Source organism: Papio anubis, chromosome 6 (assembly GCF_008728515.1).
Source record: "Papio anubis isolate 15944 chromosome 6, Panubis1.0, whole genome shotgun sequence".
NCBI lineage: Eukaryota > Metazoa > Chordata > Mammalia > Primates > Cercopithecidae > Papio > Papio anubis.
The window spans coordinates 50,163,207-50,176,954 of NC_044981.1; the positions used below are offsets into that span (position 1 = coordinate 50,163,207).

At 35.3% G+C, this 13,748-nt stretch overlaps 2 protein-coding genes across 2 annotated transcripts in view; one reads left to right on the forward strand and one right to left on the reverse strand.

The window, feature by feature from the left end:
- The window catches only part of LOC116268541 (protein FAM83B), a 96,381-nt gene extending 91,933 nt beyond the window's left edge, over positions 1–4,448 (forward strand). The window contains exon 5 of the mRNA XM_031667122.1: positions 1,184–4,448. Within this exon, the coding sequence (XP_031522982.1) occupies positions 1,184–3,485 (2,302 nt within the window). The 3' untranslated portion in view covers positions 3,486–4,448. The remainder of the gene's footprint in view (positions 1–1,183) is intronic.
- Positions 1–13,748, reverse strand: part of PKHD1 (PKHD1 ciliary IPT domain containing fibrocystin/polyductin) — a 629,203-nt gene that overhangs the window by 250,748 nt on the left and 364,707 nt on the right.

The window sequence follows — 13,748 nt, forward strand, 5'->3', positions numbered from 1 at the left end:
TTAGTTTTTGATTTTTTAATTATGGCCATTCTTGCAGGTGTAAAGTGGTACCTCATTGTGGGTTTAATTTGCATTTCCCAGATAATTAGTGATGTTGAGCATTTTCTTTTGTATTTTTGTTGGTCATTTGTATTTTCTATTGAGAATTGTCTGTTCATGTCTTTGTCCCACTTTTGGTGGGATTATTTTTTTTTTTCTAGCTAATTTGAGTTCCTTGTGGATTCTGAATATTAGTCCTTTGTGGGATGCATAGTTCACAAATAGTTTCTCCCACTCTGTGGGTTTTCTCTTTACTCTGATGATTATTTTGCTGTGTAGAAGCTTTTTTGTTTAATGAGGTTACATCTATTTTTCTCTGTTTTTGTTGCATTTGTTTTGGGGTTCTTGGTCATGAACTCTTCGCATAAACCAATGTGTAGAAGAGTTTTTATGATGTTATCTTCTAGAATTGTTATGGTTTCAGGTCTTAGATTTAAGGTTTTGATCCATCTTGAGTCGATTTTTGCTTAAGGTGAGAAATGAGGATCCAGTTTCATTCTTCTACATGTGACTTGCCAATTATTCCAGTACCATTTGTTGAATAGGGTGTCCTTTCCATACTTTATGTTTTTGTTTGCTTTGTTGAAGATCAGTTGGCTGTAGGTATTTGACTTTATTTCTGGGTTCTCTATTCTATTCCATTGGTGTATGTGCCTATTCTTACACCAGTACCATGCTGTTTTGGTAACCATAGCCTCGTGGTATAGTTTGAAGTCAGGTAATTTAATGCCTCTAGATTTCTTCTTTTTGCTTGGTTTTGCTTTGGCTATGCAGGCTGTTTTTTGGTTCCATATGAATTTTAGGATTGTTTCTTCTTATGTGAAAAATGATGATGGTATTTTGATAGGAATTGCATTGAATCTACAGATTGCTTTTGAAAATGCACAGCAAGTTTTTCTTTGGACTTCTGGGAAGTAGTGAATTCAAAGCCATAATTTGAGTTGCATTGATATTTAAAATGTGAATATGAGGATGGGAAGACATGTAGTGCATGTAATGATGGTAAATATTCTAAATAATGGTAGTCAAAGAAAAGTACAAAAACATATTTCAGTCATTAAGTTTTACTTTTTCTAGTAGAACTATATGTTATTATCAATCTTTTAACTTAAATGATTAAAATTTTTCCATTTTTTTTCCCCAGCTATATGTGGTCATTTGAGAAAGCTCACCTCAGCATGGTTCAGATAATTACAGGACAACTTGTTGAGTCCTTTGATGAAGAATTTAGAACTCTCTATGCCAGATCCTGTGTCCCCAGTTCATTTGCTCAGGAAGAATCAGCAAGGGTGAAGCATGGCAAAGCCCTCTGGGAAAATGGCACTTACCAGCATTCGATTTCTTCATTAGCATCTGTTTCCAGCCAAAGAAACCTTTTTGGTAGACAAGACAAGATTCATAAACTAGATTCTAGTTACTTCAAAAACAGAGGGATATATACTTTAAATGAACATGACAAATATAACATAAGAAGTCACAGATACAAACCTCATTTTGTTCCAAACTTTAATGGTCCAAACACAATACGTCAGTTCCAACCCAGTCAGATAAATGAAAATTGGAAAAGACATAGTTATGCTGGGGAACAGCCGGAAACAGTGCCATACCTCCTGCTTAATAGAGCTCTGAATAGAACCAATAATCCACCTGGTAATTGGAAAAAGCCATCTGATAGTCTCAGTGTGGCGTCCTCATCACGGGAAGGCTATGCAAGCCACCACAACGCACCCGCCCAGAGTTTTGCCAATCGGCTTGCACAGAGAAAAACAACAAATCTTGCAGACAGGAATTCAAATGTTCGGAGGTCTTTTAATGGAACAGATAACCATATCCGCTTTTTGCAACAACGAATGCCAACTCTTGAACATACCACAAAGTCATTCCTACGTAACTGGAGAATTGAATCCTACTTAAATGATCATTCAGAAGCTATACCAGACTCAAATGGATCAGCTTTAGGTGACCGATTTGAGGGCTATGATAATCCTGAGAATTTGAAGGCCAATGCCCTTTATACTCATTCTCGGCTTCGTTCCTCTTTAGTATTTAAACCCTCTTTACCTGAGCAAAAGGAAGTTAACAGTTGTACAACTGGCTCCTCAAATTCAACTATCATTGGTTCTCAGGGAAGTGAGACACCTAAAGAGGTCCCAGACACCCCTACAAATGTACAGCATTTGACAGACAAACCCTTGCCAGAATCAGTCCCCAAGCTTCCATTGCAGTCAGAGGCACCAAAAATGCACACCTTGCAGGTTCCTGAAAACCACTCAGTAGCCTTAAACCAAACTACAAATGGCCATACTGAATCAAATAACTATATATATACAACCTTGTGTGTAAATAAGCAGACAGAAAATCTAAAGAATCAACAGACTGAGAATCTACTTAAAAGGCGAAGTTTCCCATTATTTGACAACTCAAGAGCCAACTTAGATCCTGGAAATAGTAAGCATTATGTATATAGTACACTTACCAGGAATCGAGTTAGACAACCAGAAAAGCCCAAAGAAGATTTGCTGAAAAGTTCTAAAAGCATGCACAACGTGACTCATAACTTGGAGGAGGATGAGGAGGAAGTCACCAAGGAAAACCCTCCAAGTAGCACTACTACCAAGTCAATTTCCATTGCTGCTTTACTTGATGTGAATAAAGAGGAATCCAACAAAGAACTCACTTCAAAGAAGGAAGTTAAGGGTTCCCCAAGTTTTTTGAAGAAGGGGTCTCAGAAGTTAAGGTCATTACTTAGCCTTACCCCAGATAAGAAAGAAAATCTATCCAAAAATAAAGCACCTGCCTTTTATAGATTGTGTAGTAGCTCTGACACATTAGTTTCTGAGGGTGAAGAAAATCAAAAACCAAAGAAATCAGACACAAAAGTTGATTCATCTCCTAGAAGAAAACATTCTTCCTCATTGAATTCTCAATGCAGCATCCACAAGAGTAAGGAAGATGTAACAATTAGTCCATCTCAAGAGATAAATGCTCCATCAGATGAAAATAAAAGAACACCTTCTCCAGGTCCAGTTGAAAGCAAGTTGTTGGAAAGAGCAGGAGATGCCTCTGCCCCAAGATTTAACACTGAACAGATCCAATACCGAGACTCAAGGGAGATTAATGCAGTTGTTACTCCTGAAAGAAGACCAACTTCTTCTCCAAGGCCAACTTCCAATGAGCTTCTACGATCTCATTCAACTGATAGGCGTGTTTACAGTCGTTTTGAGCCGTTTTGTAAGATTGAGAGCTCTATTCAGCCAACAAGCAACATGCCAAATACCAGTATAAATCGCCCAGAAATAAAATCTGCGACTGTGAGCAACAGTTATGGCAGGTCTAGTCCAATGCTTAATTACAACACTGGTGTTTATCGCTCGTATCAACCCAATGAGAACAAGTTTCGAGGATTTATGCAAAAGTTTGGAAACTTTATACACAAAAATAAATAGCTATTGAAATGCAAAATGAATGAGGCTATAAATATTTGTCCCAAGAAAATTGTGGACAGTCTTTGTAACATGCCAATAGATTTTCCTAAGGACAGAATTATGGGTATGATATCTATGTTTACCAGTGTCCTTGTATAAAGTTATTTTTCTGTGTGATAAAGTTAGGGTCTGCTGTAGATAGAATTTCTCTGTAAACACATGATTTGTAAGTGGTAATGGTAAAAATAACAGGTGTATTTAAATCATTTTCTTTAGACTGAAGATTTTAAGTCTTACTTAGAAACTTTCGTGGATGATGTATGGTGTATGGATTTTAACCATTTCCTTTTAAAAAGGTCATACTACCCTCAGTAACCCTTTATAATATGTCTTTATAATATTTTCATATCTTCAAAAATATAAGCAAATGGGACAAAGCCTTTTTCTAAGATTAACTTTAAATTCTACAGGATAACTTGTTATATTTTATTAATATTAATTTTTCTCTGTTGCATTGTACAGCTGTTTGGGCAACAGCAGTACCTTTTAAACTTTTTTTTTTTTTTTTTTTTTTTTTGCCTGAAGTGTTTGCAAAGTATCAGCCTCATGTAGTAGAATGACATTCGTAGGAATTTATTTTCCTAAGCCTTTGAAAACGGTCTGGGATGTGCTTCTCTCTACACTGGACCCAGGGAGCTGTCCCCCTCTTACCCATAGGCTGCTGATTTTTTATAGTCATTCCTTACTTCACATTTAGAACAAACCAGTAGGAATTTAGAAAATCTGAATGGATTCCCCCTCCTTTTTCTTTTGTGTAAAAGCTTTTAGAAATGTAAATTTCTGCCTAAATTTTTGTCAGATTGGCATGACAATGCGAAGGGGTCCTTCTTGCGAAAATTCTTGCTCCTTTTTTTTTCTCTTTTGAGATGGAGTCTTGCTCTGTCTCCCAGGCTACAGTGCAGTGGCATGATCTTGGCTCACTGCAACCTCTGCCTCCCCAGTTCAAACAATTCTCCTGCCTCAGCCTCCTGAGTAGCTGGGATTACAGGTGCACACCACCACACCTGGCTAATTTTTGTATTTTCAGTAGAGACAGGATTTCACTATGTTGGCCAGGCTAGTCTTGAACTCCTGACCTCATGATCTGCCTGCCTCGGCCTCCCAAAGTGCTGGGATTACAGGTCTTGCTCTTCTTTAAGTTGTGCCAAATATTATATGACTGCATAGTGTTTTTGTAAGAATATCATTGGGAAAATGAAAAGTTGTACTGGGCTAGTTCGTCCATGATTTGAGGATGATATTCAGATTATAAGATACCCTTTGTCTTTCTTACAGTAATGAAGTATAAGCTCCATATCTGTTCCAGAGACTTTAACTTGACTTTGCTTCATTCACAAAGAACAGAATTCAAGAAGCAATGCATCCTGTGAGAAGTGTGAAGTGTTTTTACATCACTTTAAATATATTACTTAATACATTATAAGTTGCTGTGTGGAGCAGTATACTGTTGTTTTAAAAATGGAAGATTCAGACAAATTTTTATAAGTATCTCATTAAAATAATTAAAATAATGGTATAAAATATCTATGTCATTAAAATAATTTTCCATAGTGTTTAGAAACCATGAAAAAGAAAACATAGCAGGAGAAAATATGACAGGAAAAGAAAACATAGCAGGAGAAAATATGACAGGAAAAGAAAACCTAACAAAGCCCCGAACCCACAGTTAACCAAACTAGACTGACTTTGTTATTACCCATTCTTTGTTAGTATTGGATGGGGAATTAGGATAATGAGCCATTAGGCAGTTCTGAAATGGAAAGCCCTGAAATTTAGTACAATGTAACTTTAAAATTGAAATTATATAAAGAGTAGAAGTTTAATCATGTTTAATTACAACCAAAAGCCTATTGCCTTTTTGTACAGAAATTTCCTTAATTTCAGGAAATATAGATAGCTTATGGAAACATCCTTTTAAATAGTTCCTGAGCTCTTCCTCTTAAGTGGAATTGAGGAGTACAGAATACTTTATTTCATCATCCCCTGACAGGTAACTTACGCTTTTGCACAGCAGATTTACTTTTCTCTGCGTTTTTTAAAAATTGTTTTTCTTGCATCTTTTTTCTTCAAAAATATCTATATTTGAGAATATGTACATAGCAACTTTCCAAAGTCTCTGTGGCCAAGAAACTCTCCAGGGATAAGACTGAGCAAGAATATAATACTTCAAAAAATTTACAGCTACTGTTTAAGTTTTAAACAGACACCACCACAGTTTGTGGATGAAATAGTTTTAGGCCATATACTTTCTGTCTTTTTCTCCCCATATTAATATTGGGGGACAGATAATATCACTTTGATGTACATTGATATTAAAGTTTGGTAATGCAGTTTTTACTCTATATGTAATACTGTACATTAGTTTTTAAGCAGAAACACAAGAAAATGGGTATAATTTCAAAGTAGTTCTTGGCAGATGGCTAGAGAATACTGTAAGTGACCCTGTATCCCAAATACGCAGATATCCCTCTATTACAAGTTTGGGATTAGCCATAATTCTGATAGGGCGTGTTCAGATATGGGGATATGTTGTCAGTCTACACTTGTGGAAGCAAATATCTTGTTTAATCAAGATGATGTCTAGTGTCATCTAGATAAACAATGCAAAAAGTTTAATTCTGGCTGAATTCAGCTTTACTCAAGATCCACATATTCAAGTATCGTTCCACAGATATCTCTGTGTTCTGTGAATATCTGTTGATTCTTAATGTGCCTGTGGCTAAGGGATGCAAACTAGAATTGTTTTACACTGACTATATGTGTGACATGTACAATGCTGTTTTTTTTAAAATAACTTTATCATGATATTCAGATAGATTCTGGGTTCTAGAATATTTAAAACAAAAAGGATAAAATGATAAACCAAAGAGTCAACTTGTTAACTTTTCTTTTTTAAGAGATGGGTTCTCGCTTGTATGCCCAGCCTGGACTCCAACTCCTGGGCCCAAGCAATCCTCCAGCCTCAGGTTCCTGAGTAGCTCAACATTTTATATATGTACGATGTTATAAAGAAATATTCTTCCAAATGAACTTCTGTTTTTAGATCAATAAATGAATAATAAATTATTTTGTACAAACATCAATATATTGTAAGCTGTTGTTTTTTTAATCTTCATACTCTGCATTTCTGCATTCAAGCTCAGTCTTTCACCTAGTTATTCTAATCAGGAATTTAGATGTGGACATATTTTTAAATATTTCTTCATGAACTTTGAAATCATCTTTAAAATATTATTTTGATTAGCAATTATATTTCATATAGTAATTTATTCATATTTGAAATTCAGTGGCAATTCTCTTCCTTTAAGTGAAATATTATATATCCACGTTCTCTTTAGTTCTGTTATTACTGTAATATAGTGGTTACTTTAAATAATTTTTACTTTTTTTTTTTTTTGAGATGAAGTCTTGCCCTGTCACCTAGGTTGGAGTGCAGTGGCACCATCTCGGCTCACTGCCACCTCCGCCTCCTGAGTTCAGGCAATTCTCCTACCTTAGCCTCCTGAGTAGCTGGGATTAAAGGCACCTGCCACCTAATTTTTGTACTTTTAGTAGAGATGAGCTTTCACCATGTTGGCCAGGCTGCTCTCCACCTCCTGACCTCAAGTAATCCGCCCCCACTTGAGCTCCCAAAGTACTGGCATTACAGGCATGAGCCACTGTTCCTGGCCTAATTTTTACTTTAAAAGATAGAGAATCTTTAAAAAAGAAAAAAAAAAAAAATGATGGCTGACTTCTGTATAACTTCATAGCATTTGGTTTGAGTAAAATATTCTAAATGTGCATTTGTATTAGTGACATTAAGTTACAGTCTGAGAATTAGTGAATTAAGACTCAGAATTTATTAGAAAAAATATCCTTTTTATCACAGATTATGAAGTAGTTGAAATAGTGTGTATTGCAAATTAAAAATTGTGTCCTTTTAAAGGCAAATGTGCTTTTTAACTAGTTAATTATAATGAATGGTAGAACAAATGGTAGAATAAATTAATCATAAGTGCCAATGTTTAAGAAAAGCCTAGTTCAGTTAGCATAGTAAGGGAAATGGATAAGACTTCACTTTTGTGGCCATCTGAAAGGGAAGTTATCAATAGGTTCAGTTGGTTTAAGGAGTCAAAGACCATCTTGAGTAATTGGACCTGGGAAAGATGGAAGGGCATTGAAGGGGATATATGTGTATCCTGTCCAGGGAAACACTTGACGTAAGGGGAATTACCTGAGCTTCAAGCAGTGAGAAACACAAGCAAGAGATATACAGAGGAATATTTCTGAGTTAACAAAGGGTTAGTATGTTAAGTTTGGACATTTCTCCTATAATATGAATGTTTCAACAATCTGGCTGATTCATTTAACAGTTATACTGGGGACCTACTTTGTTCCAAGTATGTAGGTTATAGTAGGCTTTTGATGGAAAAAATAAAAATTTAAAAAAAAAAAAAAGGTTGTCTGGATAATCAGGATAATCAGAGGCTGCCAGCAAGTTTTCATACATGTTTTAAGAATACCCCAACTTACAGCAAAAGCCTGTGTTACTTGAGGGGTATTTGTCCTAACTTGTTACTTAATGTACTCCTAGTGCCTAAAAAAGGGTGCAATAAAAGATACCTGATAAATACTTGATGTGTGAATCCAGTCATTTCCTTAGCTGCAGTTAGGAAAATATAATAGTCCATTAATATCCATACATTAAAATAGGCATTTTATAACTACCTGAACAGGCATTTGTATTAGAAGATGTAGATAGGTTAATGCAGCAAGGGTGCTAGGTTAAACTTCAGCCACATTAACCCTAGAATCTGGGCATCTTTAAAGACCCGGAAGTACTGGTCTTCCTAGCATATATTTTTGTGCAGGAAAGAAAACCCCTGATGAATTCATCTTGAAGGAAAAAAGAGTAGAGCTCAACAAATCAAGTTCAAAGGCAATTGGTACATGAGGGAAGGGAGTGGTGATTTTGTGTTAGTCCTTTAGATTTTCAGCTACCATAGGCAGGTTGTATGGGAACCGTAATTGAAGAATGGCTCCTCTAAAATCTGTATAGTGAGGACAGCCTGGTGTCAGTAGTGACAGCAGCGAGCACCTTCACTGAGGACCTCAGAATACTCGACCTCTTGCTTTCAATAGCAGCCCTTGTGCTATTGTTGAAAGGTTGTAACAACTGCAGACACAATATACAAAATTTGACTTTGACAGAATGATCACTATTTTACTTTCATTAGAAAGGTAAATTTAGAGTCGGGCATGGTGGTGCATGCCTGTAGTTCCATCTACTCGGGAGGCTGAGGAATTGCTTGAACCTGGAAGGCCCAGGTTGCAGTGATCCAAGATCGCGCCACTGCACTCCAGCCTAGGTGAGTGAGCAAGACTCCATCTGAAAAAAGAGGTAAATTTTTAAAAAGTCCAACAACAAAACCTTTTATCAGGGATTTGTTTTAGAAAACAACATTCAGTGTATATTTTAATTTTAGTGTATTTTGCCTCTAAATTTCTTTTTAGCATTTTAATAATCTGTATGTGTCTCAATTCGATTGGCAGATTCAGTTAGACTCAATAGCCTACATTTCAGAAAGAAACTTATTTTTTCTTATTGTTTGTGTATTTTTGGTTTGCGTGTTGGTTGCTTTACACATTACCAAAATTTAATATTAGTTAACCGCTAAGGCTAAGTCAGATAGTTATTAAGTATTCTAGTTAATTGGGATCTACCATAAAGCTAAGAACTAAATGTATTTCTATAAGTGGAAAGTCTAAAATACTTGAAGTTTGATTTCTTGTTTTTCTTCTTCAAGCAGAATATGATGTTGTTTTTTGAAGACAGAAGGAAATTGTTATGTATTTTGCTAATTCAAGTATGAAAAAATATTTTGCTTCGCAAAGCATTTACAAAATGTGTTTCATGTGACACAAAATTAAACAATACTGGCTACACCATGTGCTTTCACAGTGCTTGACACAGGGAAGGGACTTAATAAGTGCTGATCTCATTTGATTTTCAGAGGAAGGATTTGAGAGAGATTTTCCATTATAAGTTAAGGCAAAAGACATTGTTTTGAAAATAAAATTACATAGAAATGGAAAAAAGAGCACAGAGCAGGTGAAAGGCCTAATGTTACTTCTACCTTCTGGTAACTCACTTTTTGACACTAAACTTATTTGTACTTGGTTTCCTTCATATGAAATAAAACATTGTATTTTACTTTATGAAAATATGTAAATATTAAAGACATCTATCTTACAAGTTGTGCCCCTTTGAAAGGGGCACAAGGCAAATATTACCATATATCATCATCCCTCTTGCATTGTTTGTCTACTTAGGTAAAAACAGTAATAATATTTAAATTCTTAGTAGTTCTCTTCACTGGACTCAGAGTTTAGCAAAAGGGTAGATTTCCAGATGCTGGAATTAAAACTAAGTATTTGAGAGTAAAATATAATTAAAAATGTCATCTAGATTAAATGTTTATGTATGAGCTTTAAGGCCCATATAATCAGAGGTCAGAGACTGGCTGGAACAGAGTGATTTAGAGGTAGAGCATGCCAGTAGCAGGTGCTGCTCCTAGTGCCCCCAAGATTGGACGTGTTCTGATGCAGCCACCCTGTGACATGCGTAGAGTAACAATGACTCCATCAGTCAGAATGACAGAACCCATTTCTTATTGTTGGAATCCTACAGACAATGATTTTCAGAGACTGTAAAATATTTTAATACCTAATAAACCTGGGAAGTTATTTTTAAGTTATCTTTATCTAATGTCAGGCAATTACTAGAATGAGATTCTATGAACTTTCTACCACAATAGCAACACATCTGAGTTTAGTTAATGGCAAAATCTGTGTTTAAAGATGGCAACCAGGATTGATTATTATACGTACTACATGATAGATTTTAGATTAGTTACAAACTTTTCCATGTTATACTCCATATTGACTCATCAAATTCATGCAAGGCTTTTTTTCCCCCATAATATTACTTGATGTATATAATCAAAAACTACTTATAGGTCATTTTTTTTCAAGTGCTTACCCAATTATTTTCCATTTACACCTAGACGTTATCTTGTTCTTATTTCTCCCTAGACCACGGTAATACATTACAGAGCTAGGATGAGTTGGGTTTTTTTTTTTTTTTTTTTTTTTTTTGAGATGGAGTTTCACTCTTGTTGCCCAAGCTAGGGTGCAATGGCAATATCTTGGCTCACTACAACCTCCACCTCCCGGGTTCAAGCAATTCTGCCTCAGTCTCCTGAATAGCTGAGATTACAGGCATGTGCCACCATGCCCGGCTATTTTTTTGTATTTTTAGTAGAAACGGGGTTTCTCCATGTTAGCGCACTGGTCTTGAACTCCTGACCTCAGGTAATCTGCCCGCCTCGGCCTCCCAAAGTGCTGGGATTACAGGTGTGAGCCACCGTGCCCGGCCGATGAGTTGGTATTTTAATTCAATATGCATACTGTCAAACTAGCTAGCACACATCAAACACTGTCTTCAAAATTATGGGGTACAGGCCTCAAGTACCTTAAAACACATCTATAGAAATAATGTAAATACATAAGAACAATTATTGAAGGGTTAGAGATTATAACACAAAGTATAGGTTAAATGTATTCATTTTTATCAAGCTTTATTATTCTTAAATGTAGTAATGTAGATAATATCTATTAAATAATTCAAAAACTGATTTGTCAATATTTAGATGCGTATATGGCTTGCTAATATCAAGAACTTAGTGGTACTCAGTTTTTCATTTTCAATATATTTATTTGACCAGTTAAAATTGATTTGAGGCTTGAGAATAAGTCTGAGGTAAAACATTTATTTTATCAGTTAAAATAAGTTTGAAACTTGAAAACAGGTTTGAGGAAGTATACTTATTTGATCAGTTAAAATAGATTTGAGAGTCCAACTAAGTTGGAGGGGCAAAAAATAAAGGCAGTTCAGTGGGACTGCATAAGATGCAACAGTATCACTAACTGGTCCAATATAAAAAATGTTTATTATTTGTTAATGGCACATCCCAGGAGGCCTAGCTTGTACCATAGAAAACAAATGATATGGGTAAAAGCAAGTGTATTTATTAATAAAAACAGAATGGCATTTAACTTTTTTAATCAGAAAAAAATGGACTGTACAAATAAAATCTAAGGAGTGACTTGGGATGCCTAGAGAATATAGGAAACTGGAATTTCTCTGTAATTGCAAAGCTAAAAAACAATCCGAATGTAGCACTAGAAAGTCCAGCAAAACAAAGAGAATTGCAGATGATTTTACACAGAACAGAACACAGGTAAGGGTGAACGTTCAGGAAGACTCTTTTTATGCTAGGGTCAAGTTTAAATAAAGGATACAGTTTAATCATCTGGGACAATATTGTTGACAATATTGCTTATTGTTTTATCTTTAAATATATAGAGTCAGAAAAAAAATTTTTGAAGGAAGGACAATACATGAAATCAAGCATAACTTTGTCCATAATGTGTCTCAGTCTTCAACTGTTGAGACCAACCCCAGAAAACTCTTCTGCCGCAGACTTTATGATGAGAACCATGTGATGAAATTAGAGTAACATTAGGGAGATGCTTAAAAGATTAGGAGCTTTATGAGAAGGTTAATATTTAATATGAGTTATGGAAGATTTTTAAAGTGGGCATTGGATAAGAGGGAGATTAATTCATGAAGGATTATTTTATGACATAGAACAGTGTTTGCCATTACTTTTTAGCAAAGACTGAAATAAATTTAGTCGTTCATCTTTAGTAGGCTTAATTTAAATTAAAAATAGAATAGAAAAGAAAATATTAGAGTATGTCACAAATAGCAACAAGCATTTGATGTCATTTTAATTGTTCATATTTGTGTAGGCACTGGTCATGATGGAAAATGTATTTCTTTTTTAAACTTTATTGTAGAGAATTTCAAACATACACAAAGGTGAACATATATTTGAATGAATGTTCATTATCCATCACCTGTCCTATATACCCATTGATATGGTTTGGCTGTCACCTAAATATCATCTTGAATTGTAGCTCTCATGATTCCCAATGTTATGTGAGGGACCTGGTGGGAGATAATTGAATCCTGGGGGTGGTTTTCCCCATAACTGTTCTCATGGTAGAGAATAAGTCTCATGAGATCTGATGGTTTTATGAGGGAAACTCCTCTCACTTGGTTCTCACTTCTCTCTTGTCTGCCACCATGTAAGACGTGCTTTTTGCCTTCCACCGTGACTGTGAGGCCTCCCAGCGATGTGGAACTGTGAGTCCATTAAACCTCTTTTTCTTTATAAATTACCCAGCCTCAGGTATGTCTTTGTCAGCAGCGTGAGAACAGACTAATACACCCATTAAACTGTGGATAAGCATTTTTTGTTTACATTCTTAATTACATCATCATTTTGCATTATTTTGAAGCACATCTCACAAGTCATATCTGTGTTTCCAATGTATCTCTAAAATTTAAGGATTCTTATCTAATGTAACTGTATAATACCAGTACAAGTTATTTCTTAATATCAGCAAAGATCCAAAAATGTTTTTCTTTGTTTGGCTCATAGTCAACATTAAACTTCACTTAAAAGACATGTCCTTAATATTATACACTGAGGATTGACTTGATATTAGATGAGGAAAATTTCTGACAAAATTTTTGAGTTAGTTTTCGACAGAGATGTAAAATGGCAAACGTGGTGTACTTTAAACATGAAAATAACTTTTCCTTTACATTGCAAGTAAATGAGAAGAAAACTGGTATCTTTCCAGATTTGTAGTCCTTCCTCAAATATGTACAATTTACTACTCAATCATTTATCAATTTTATTCAAACATCACTACAATTGTTATTTACAGGTGTACTTACTAAGCATGTTGCCTTATATTGATTCGTTTAATCATTCACTGAAATTAAATGTCCATTATTTGCTAGATAACTAAGGTATACTCATCATCCCTTTTTCCAGGAGCACAGTTCAATGAGCAAGGAGTCACAAACACACAACTAACATGCCATTTGAGAAGCCGTAGTGGAGATACTGCATGACAGTAAGATAAAAAAAAAGAGATACTCTATGTAAAGAAAAAAATATATACTGTAAAAAGAAACAAAAGCATAAAAGAGGCCATGCGTGGTGGCTCATGTCTGTAATCCCAGCACTTTGGGAGGCCAAGGAGGGGTGGATCACAAGGTCAGGAGTTCAAGACCACCCTGGCCAAGATGGTGAAACCCCG